Genomic DNA, 9,315 nt, shown 5'->3' on the forward strand with positions numbered 1-9,315 from the left:
TGCCTTATGGCCAGACTCTGGTTAGAGGGTCTCTATTCTAAGTTCTAAGGTTGATGATCAGTGCACTTCGGAACGCAGTCAAAGTATTCCGAAGTTATCCCATCTCTGAAATGTAGGTTAGACTGCATCCATCAGTGTTTGTAATCTTGACGTGTGACGAGAGGTCTGAGATACAGTCTCGAGCGTTGAATTTGTGTACCTTTCCGATATTGTTTTCAGTTTTTATTTATTCGCGTTTTTAAATAATTAACATATATCATGGCTACGGACGATTCGTGGAAAACGCAAAACTTCCGACAGAGCGTGGTCGCAAAGATGTAAGTCAACGCCGTAAACGATGATGTCTTTGGAATTGATGTATCGTGAAAAGATTTCTCTCTTCTCTAAGTGTATGCTAATAATGGATTATAACCGGTCTTCCTTTTCTCTAATTTCTTTGTTAATTTCTGTAAGTTTTCTATAATTTTTCTTTTTTTCCCCCGTTTTATAATATGCGCAATCGAGAAAAATAATTTTAATTTTTCATTTAATATGCAATTGCAAATATTTTATTGGCAGCGACGAGGCGATACAAGTGTCTGGCATGCCCACAACAAAAAACAGCATGGAAATGGAGAACCACGTCTTCCAAAAAGCTAAGACTAAGGTATGTCTAGTACTATATTAATTTTGTTTGTTGCAGCTGCATTGTGTATTGCACTTACTTGATTTAAATGTATGCGAGGGTGCAGTGAATTTTGCGAGGTTCTACGAAGTATTGATTTGTTGTTTAAGTGAATAACAATAGTTAACAATACAAGTAGGAACTAGAGCTCCCTAGTACACGTTTACTAGGCTATACGTGTGATCCGTGTATTTAACTTATCCGTGTTTTAACCCGTGTATATGAATTTAAAGAACCTTCATTTATACGTGAATCCGTGAACGTGACACGTGTACATGAATATCCGTGTATACCTCAATAGGGAGATATTTAGAGAATTATGTGACAAAATCTGGATAAAGCATGCACGGATATTTGAGTACACGTGTCACATACACGAATATTCGAATACACGTGTCACATATACGACTATATGACTACACGTGTCACGTACACATCAGGTACATGTGAATGAAGGTACCTTAAATCCGTGTACACGGATTACAGAGCAAAACATACATACCTTGGATTATTTTGTAGCTTATATTAGCTTATGTATGTTTATTACCTATATTTTATATTTATTATTTCTATTCTGTATAGTATTTTAAGCTAGTATTACATTTGTCATAGAACAAATTTTTCAAGCGCGCTGATTGGCTGCAAGATACAAGAGTTCTCGACGAGGAGTAAACCGCTGAGAGCATTGTGGTATATAGATTTGGGGCATCGCTAAGCATTACTAGGCCTTTTTTGGGCATTAGGTCTTGCTGGGACATTATAAAGATAAAAAAATATGATAAATAAGATAAAATAAGATAATAAAATTAAGTAATCCTCGCTGAGCATTAGTAGACATTGGTGTACATGACTTTGGTCAACGGTTTACTCCTCAGTTCTCGAGTAAAAATTTGTCATACGACAAATATAATGGGGTCTTTGTAGGCAAGTCTTTCAACAATTAATACGTGTTTTTCTTCTTGCAGGAAGAATACTTGGGTTTTGTTGCCAGATTAATTCTTCATGTCAGAGAAATGAGTAATATTTTATGTTACATTAATTTTTTATTACATTGCAATGTAAGACTTACAAAAATAACGACTGACTTTTATTATGTTAACTTTATATATCAAATTGAATGTAGTTTACAAATAAATGAAAGTATGTTTGTCACTTCAGAAAACAAGGTATGAATGCATTCTAAGTTGTTCAACTCATTAAATTGCTAATCTTATTATTAACTAGCATGCCCCGCGGCTTCGACCGCGACCTAACACATGATTGGCTCTCGCATGTGTCTCTTTTCTTTTAAAATGTATCCGAAAAAACGTAAGAGGTAATGAAAATTTCCTATCTAAAATTCAAAGATTTAAATCGGGCCATCGGTGTGTGTTATTATTTCCGCATTCGCAATCCCCAATTGCGCTAAGATGATAATATATAGCCTATATCAATCCCGAGAAGCTATAGAAATATCAGTTAAAATTTGAATTAAATCGAGAAAATGATTTCTAAGAAGATAGCGAATAAAGAAACCGGGCTACGAACTTTCTCTCTCTCTCTTTATAATAATAGTATAGATCATACTTTGACTTTCTTTTGTTTAATTTGTTTGTAAAATTTCAGAGTGTAATTTATTTGTCAAGTATTCTTTATTTTTTTAAAGTCAGCCTCGTTATTTTTGCGTCGGACTTGCTATTGTTATCTGAATGAAATGCTATTCTTTTCGCAGATTCCAAAAAGGCTGCGGCTGGCAATGCATCAGGTACTGCTGGTGCCAACAATCAAGGCATGCCCGATCCAATTGGCGCCCTTCAGACGTTGGCACGTCAGGGCACAGGAAATAATCAAATGATGGGCATGGGAGGTCCGGGCCCCAATCATCAGGGTATAATCCCACAACCACCCGCGAATACCGCAACTAATCGTAAGTAATTAATGCAGTGATTTCTACGTGCATCGTACTCTTAAGGCGGGTTCAGACATGTGTCGTATCACCGTAATCGTATCATGATCGCCTTTTATCATGATACGGATACGCTGATTATGATGATACAGCAAGGTGATGTTTTCAGCTCGTATCCGTATCATTTATCCGTATTTTTATTTTAGTTTTCCACCATAGTACAGATACTGGCAGTGTTTCCCGATCCTCATCACGGTAGGCAACGTGAAATGATACGAACTGTTATACTAGGTGGAAAACTAAAATAAAGGTACGGATAAATACGGATTTTATCCACCTTCCAGATTTCGCAAAACAGTACGTGTAGTTTTGTCAATAAGACTTTCCCCTCTATGTTTGAAGAGTTCTCCTGGGATATTGTATCTATTTCCGGTGCCTTATTATTTTTAAATTTACTCACTGCCTTTTTTATCTCTCCCATCGTTGGGGGGGGGGGGGGTTACTAGGTTCTCTTCTTCTCACTTCTACGGTCTCCGGCTCAGCCGGTCGGGTTTTGTTTTGCGTCGGGTCAGGGTTAAGGAGATGGCTAACCCTCCTTTTATCCGGGCTTGGGACCGGCTACGCTGGCTCCTGCTGAGCTTCCGTGTAGGCGGTGTTATATATTTATCTTATTGGAATATATTCTTTATATATATATACACGTGTATAAAATGAATAAACATATCGACTGATTCGGATCGAAGGAAAATCTGTTTAACTAGAAAATAAAACGTAATTCTCTAGGCCAATAGTAGTAAATATTATGGTAACCTTGGACAGACTGTGAGCTAAAATACACGTGAAAATATCAGCAGTGCAGCACGCGTTAAGATAATTGGAATAGAAAGCATTTATTGTGTTACCGTGTTTGAAAAAGAAGCACGTTGCAATATACAATTTTAAACAATGAAATGGAGCCATTTGATTGTCTTGTATCATCTATGAATATTATAAACCGAATACCCGAGAATCAACCTGCTAACGTGGAAGTGGACAATCCGTTATTTCTGCCACAAGAAAGCGAATATGATTGTGGTATGCTTCGCGATATTCAGCAAAGAAATGAGGAGTTATTACATAAAGATTGGATAATACAGCGAAAGGATTTAGAAAAGAAAATTCAAGAGAGAATGAGAGAAGACATGAAAGTACGCACAAGCGATAATCGTGTGAAGTTTATATATAATTATAAAGGACACCAGGTGCTGGATGTAGAGATGTTTCGATTCAAAGTAGTACTTATATATCACAGTCTTCTATGTAAATGGCACATCAGCCCAGGCTACTCTTTCGTACCAGAAACAATTAATCTCAAAGACAAACTGAAATCTGGCACGGATAATCCTTTCTCCGAAGAAATACTCGATATAATTCACGACGTGACATGTTCGATAGATGTTTTCATGAAACGCCTTACCATCGTGTATAAATTCATACACAATGCGCAAAAGAGAAGCAAGGATGTGCAAATTACTACGAATGCAATCGTCACACGAATGAAACTAACATTTGCGGAAAACGCGTGGCCAAAGAATCTGCAAAAATTAAGCCTCAAAGATGCGATTGTTGTAGACTTGAGGTTAAATAAAAATATTGAAGTTCGCGGTGTCTCTTTCAAGTATATACGTCAGATGACTCGAGATCAGACATTGGAAGCTGCAAGAAATCTAAATAAGTTGCGATCAATGTTGCAAACGTTTTTCGATTTTCCTTTGAAAGAAGCATATGAAATATTCATGACAGGGGAAGACAGATTTACCACTTCACAAGAATGGGACAATTCAGAAGGATTGCCATCATTGTCAGATTATCATCACATATAGATTCAATTAATACGTTTATATCCAAAATTCCTTTTTCTTGTTTACGTTTCTAGATTTTCTGTTTTCATGTTAATAGTAAAAAATAAAACATTCACATCATTAATAAATCAAAATTCCAAAAAATAATGATTCCAAATTATATCCATTTATACACTTGTATGTCCTATATGTCCTTTTTGGTTTACAGTACATTCGATTTGGTTCACTTACATTCTTTTCTAGTTTTTTTTATAATACTTCGTGATTCATATATAGACTGAGACATTTTCTGTTTTTCTTTATGGTATAAATCAAGATACGACATGTTTATGATATAAATTACGATATGATATGCTTTCAAATTTCTGTTGTATCATACAAGTACACGAATAGTGTGAAAAATATACACCCAAGTGATAACTGGTTCAAATTTTTATACGTTTTGTTAGTTTTGCAAAGTTTAAATCAACGGCCTGGCCAACCAATGAATATGCCCGGTATGCAAAACAAAATGCCAGGTATGGGTATGATGCCGTCGCAAACTGGTGGTCCAATGAATCACATGGGCCCGATCCAGACTATGCAAAACAATCCTATGTTGACTCAAATGAATCAGATGGGACCAGGAAATATTCCTCCGCAAATGAATCAAATGGTGCCTGGGCAAATGGGTCAATTAGGCGTTGGACAGATGCAACAAAATATGCAGGTACGCTCTTTTTACTTAGTGCATACTTAGATAAGTTACGTAAGAAGGAAAATGGATAAGACGATGGTGCGTTTCATGTTTACCTTTATCTTATTGTTAGTCCCAGATGCAGAGCCAATTACCAGGTCAAATGAATAATCAAATTACGGGACCAATAGGCAATATACAGACTAGTATGCCGCAAACGATGAATCAGATTGGTCCTGGACAGTTAGGTCCTGGTCAAATGCAGCAGCAATTAAATCATATTCAAAGAAAGGTATGATAATACACTTATCTTTGTAATCATTCTCATTATATCTATCATTTTTCATCAATAACAATTTCATTGTTAATAGTCTATTAATACAACTGTCATTTTTGTTTTTAGCCAGGTGAAATGATGAATACTGGATTTCCTGGCCCACGTAACGTTACGCCTAATCAATTCTTGAGACAGAGTCCGTCTCCTTCAGCTCCAAGTCCAGCTGGCCTAGGAGCACCGTCGAGGTAATATTTAACAGATTTTACAAACATTTTTAGGAATTTGTAACAAAAATATTAAAGCATATTTTGTCATTCTTGTGATACGTTAATGAAACGAAAGGTAATATTTATTTCGTAGTAATCAAATGGTAGCCTCACCCGCTCTAGTACCATCACCAAGTCCTCAGCATGCCATCATGACGGGGCCATCTCGTTCTGTGAATTCCGTAGGTAAGAACAAATATTAATAAACATAGGAAATAAGTACAGATAAAAAAAGAAAGAGAAATGAATGGAATTATTATAAATAACACATATTAAATAATACATTAAATCGTACATTGGTGGCTGTTAGGTATGGCACCATCTCCAAGCAGTTCATTAAATACTCCCGGTGGTGTAGGCGCTACATCAAGTCCTCAGCAAGAAGATCAAGTTTACAGAGAGAAAGTCAGACACCTGAGCAAATATGTAGAACCATTACGAAGAATGATTACCAGGATGGGCAACGATGGAAGTAAGGCGGTATAAATATTATTAGTACAAATAAGAACGTTGAAGTGCATGCAATACTAAGAAAAGAAAATTTTAAAACATTAAAAAGATCCATTTTATTTACAAATAAAGAGCTAATTTTATGAAAATTGAATATACTAGCTAAAAAATACATTTATATAAAAGTTACATTTATAAATACATATACATATAGGTAATTACATATACCAAATTATTTTCATAGATGGAATTCTCACAAAAAATTATACGTTTTTGATATTACATATGTCTTTCGGATATTAAGCTACTAAAATAAACAGTATTTATATTTGAACGTTTCTTTTGTCGCAGATATCGATAAACTTAGCAAGATGAAGAAACTCTTAGAAGTTCTGTCAACTCCTGGCAAACGTATGGCATTAGATACATTGATAAAGTGCGAAATTGTCTTGGAAAAGATAGACTTCAAAAGAGGGGACGGCTTCGGGGTATTGTTGAAGGAGCATCAAATTTTCAGTTCGCTGCTAGAAGCCGTGAGCACACATCTCCAAAGTCCGGTAATCAATCACACGTTGCAACGTACTTTTGGACCATGTTCGGATGCCTTGTTTGGACCAGAGCTAAAGTAAGAATACATGTAAAAAAGTAGATTATATATATATCATTTAATTTAATAAGTCTATGATTAAATTGGGATACATTTCTATAATTTGTACAAAAATAGAAATTTGCCACCACCCTTGAAGAGGCAAAAAATAGAAGAATCTTCTAGTGAAATACCGGATGTATTACAAGGAGAAGTAGCTAGACTGGACCAACGGTTTAAAGTATGCAACATCATCTCTTAGGCTTATTTTGCATGATGTATAATACAATTTGTTTTAAATCATATATTATTAAACATTTATGTTTATTATTCACTTTGGAAACTTTAGGTGTGGTATCTGACCATAAAAATATTCTAATTTTATAAATATAATTCGGTAATTTTGTTAATATTTTTTATGTAAATTGATACACCAAACTACACACACTTTCTTTCTAGTCTGATAACAATGAAAAATTTTGTATAATTTTTATAAAACATAATGTAATTTTCTTATTTTAGATTAGTCTAGATGCAGCGCAGCAAAGTGGATCAAAATGCATACAATTAGTATGTTGGCTCGACGACCGTCATCTTCCATGCGTTCCACCAATCTCGGTTACAGTTCCCGCAGACTATCCTTCAACGCCGCCTCGTTGCGTTATGGCACCGCACGAATACGATACAACGACATTCCTGTGTGCCGTACAGAAAGCCCTGAACGCCCGCATTGCGAAATTGCCGCGACGTTTCTCTCTTTCCCAACTGTTGGATACGTGGGAGATGAGTGTGCGACAAGCCAGTGCACCAAAGGAAAAGTCTATTACTGCTAGTACAGTTCTGATGGGTTTATAGTACATATCGCACAAACGTCTGAAAACATTTATACTAGACTATTGCAAGCAAATGCTTATTGACTTTACGAAAGTCTATAACTATATTATTATAATGAAATAAGCATAAAGTTCGAAAATTTATATTGTAATTTTCTTTCGTTAATATTGATAGCGTTTACTATAAATCTACTAACTATAAATCTAATTCTGATATTACTGTTTCAAAATAGTATTTTGGTGTTTATTAGGCGTTTCGAAAAATTTTAACAAACTGAACGGCGAGATTTAAATTGCTTTGATTTTCTTAAATGTATATTTACGAAATTTTGTCCTTTATACATACAAGTTTCTCTATTTACGTGAAATATAAGTCACATGGTTTTTCTACGCGGTAAAAAATCGCATAAATGGCATCTGCTAAAATATACATAGGAGGAAAGCCCGTATATGTTCTAAAAATATCTATTTAAATATTAAACTTATATATTAAAGAAAACAATAGAAGTTCAAAAAATTTTATTTTATTCGTTGTCACTGCCTACTATATTCCAAATTACAAACCAATTTTTTCCCATTAATTCGAAGTTAATACCCTCGTTATTAGAAATATTTTGCGGTTTTATATTCGTTTTAAAGATACATTTTCTGTCCGCGTAAAATAAAGCGTAAAACTGAGATTGTGTAAAAGAGTACTGGATGTATTTACCGCGTAAATCGAAATGAGTAAATATTTTTCAGTTTATATGACTAATTATTAATTATATAAAGTGGCAGTTTTTCAAATATATACTTGTGTGTGTGTGTGTGTGTGCATGCGTGTGTGTGTAAATATAAATATATAATGCAAATATGTCATAATAAAATTATATAATTAAAAAATTTTACATAGGTAGATTCCTGTCCATAAAATATAAAATCTTTGACAACTCCTGTAAAGTTATAAGCTATATTAGCAAATACAAGCTATATAATAGCCTCTTTTTTTACACTTACCTAAACTTTCATAAAAATTAATCACTGTGATATACACAATTACAAATACAAAAAGTAAATCAACGCCAAATAAAGAAATCGAAACACGCAGAGATAATATACTGGCATAATGTGTTTACACATTACGAGTGTCTTCGCTTATCGCCATCGATTTACATTAATTTACATATATATATATGTATGTCGCGAGGGCTTGAACTGGGACTCACTGACTGTACCAATCAGCCTTTTTTGTAATAAGTTGCACGTTATCCATAACTAATTTACGGTATCGCAATCTAATCATTACTTTACAAATATGTATTTATAATAGATGCTATTGTATGAATATGTATTACATACAGATAGCAATTAACAATTAGACCAATTTATAAAAATAAAAATTTTATAACTAATACTTATTTTGAAAATCCTGCAATACAGCAGAGTAAGACATTATGCATTTCATAAAATAATCTGTTATTTCTCTGCCTGTTTTTACAAATGCTACTTTATACAATTCGTTTAAAGCTGAATTAATTAATTTTTAATTTTTTTTATATCAGTCTCATATCATACATTTTTTAATATAGTACAGACAGCACATATAAAAATAAATAAGGCTTTTTGGTAAAACTTTGATAAACTTTGTAAAATTTTTAATAGTATATTTGGTCAAGTGATTCCTCTTGATATAAATTTTCTCTTGGTAATTATTTAGATTAACACACCCACCTCCAATAACCTTGGGCTTGACATATATTATAGAGGTCACCCTCCTGAGTAACCCTCAGAAGGATTTAGCCGGCGCTCGTTGTTTATTAAAAAGTTATTAAAAAAACAATGTACAATCAATTATATG

At 34.0% G+C, this 9,315-nt stretch overlaps 1 protein-coding gene across 1 annotated transcript; it reads left to right on the top strand.

Moving 5' to 3' along the window:
* The first annotated feature begins 42 nt into the window (after nucleotides 1-42).
* Nucleotides 43-8,270, top strand: LOC105565433 (mediator of RNA polymerase II transcription subunit 15). Its single transcript, XM_012018628.1, has 12 exons — nucleotides 43-317; nucleotides 559-646; nucleotides 1,630-1,681; nucleotides 2,376-2,570; nucleotides 4,840-5,099; nucleotides 5,200-5,358; nucleotides 5,470-5,588; nucleotides 5,704-5,795; nucleotides 5,920-6,081; nucleotides 6,411-6,684; nucleotides 6,784-6,886; nucleotides 7,168-8,270. Exons 1-12 carry the CDS (start codon nucleotides 259-261, stop codon nucleotides 7,498-7,500), a joined length of 1,896 nt encoding a protein of 631 aa, XP_011874018.1. The 5' UTR covers nucleotides 43-258; the 3' UTR covers nucleotides 7,501-8,270.
* The last annotated feature ends 1,045 nt before the right edge of the window (nucleotides 8,271-9,315 follow it).

The sequence above is a fragment of the Vollenhovia emeryi genome, unplaced genomic scaffold, assembly GCF_000949405.1.
Source record: "Vollenhovia emeryi isolate VEMERY1.0 unplaced genomic scaffold, V.emery_V1.0 DF939152.1, whole genome shotgun sequence".
NCBI lineage: Eukaryota > Metazoa > Arthropoda > Insecta > Hymenoptera > Formicidae > Vollenhovia > Vollenhovia emeryi.

What these genes read in the sequence shown, in the direction of transcription:
- LOC105565433 (XM_012018628.1), top strand. Translation starts at nt 259, where the DNA reads ATGGCTACGGACGATTCGTGGAAAACGCAAAACTTCCGACAGAGCGTG. An exon ending in TAAATCATATTCAAAGAAAG is followed by an intron (nt 5,359 to 5,469) that starts GTATGATAATAC and finishes TTTTGTTTTTAG; the next exon opens with CCAGGTGAAATGATGAATAC. An exon ending in GGCCTAGGAGCACCGTCGAG is followed by an intron (nt 5,589 to 5,703) that starts GTAATATTTAAC and finishes TTTATTTCGTAG; the next exon opens with TAATCAAATGGTAGCCTCAC.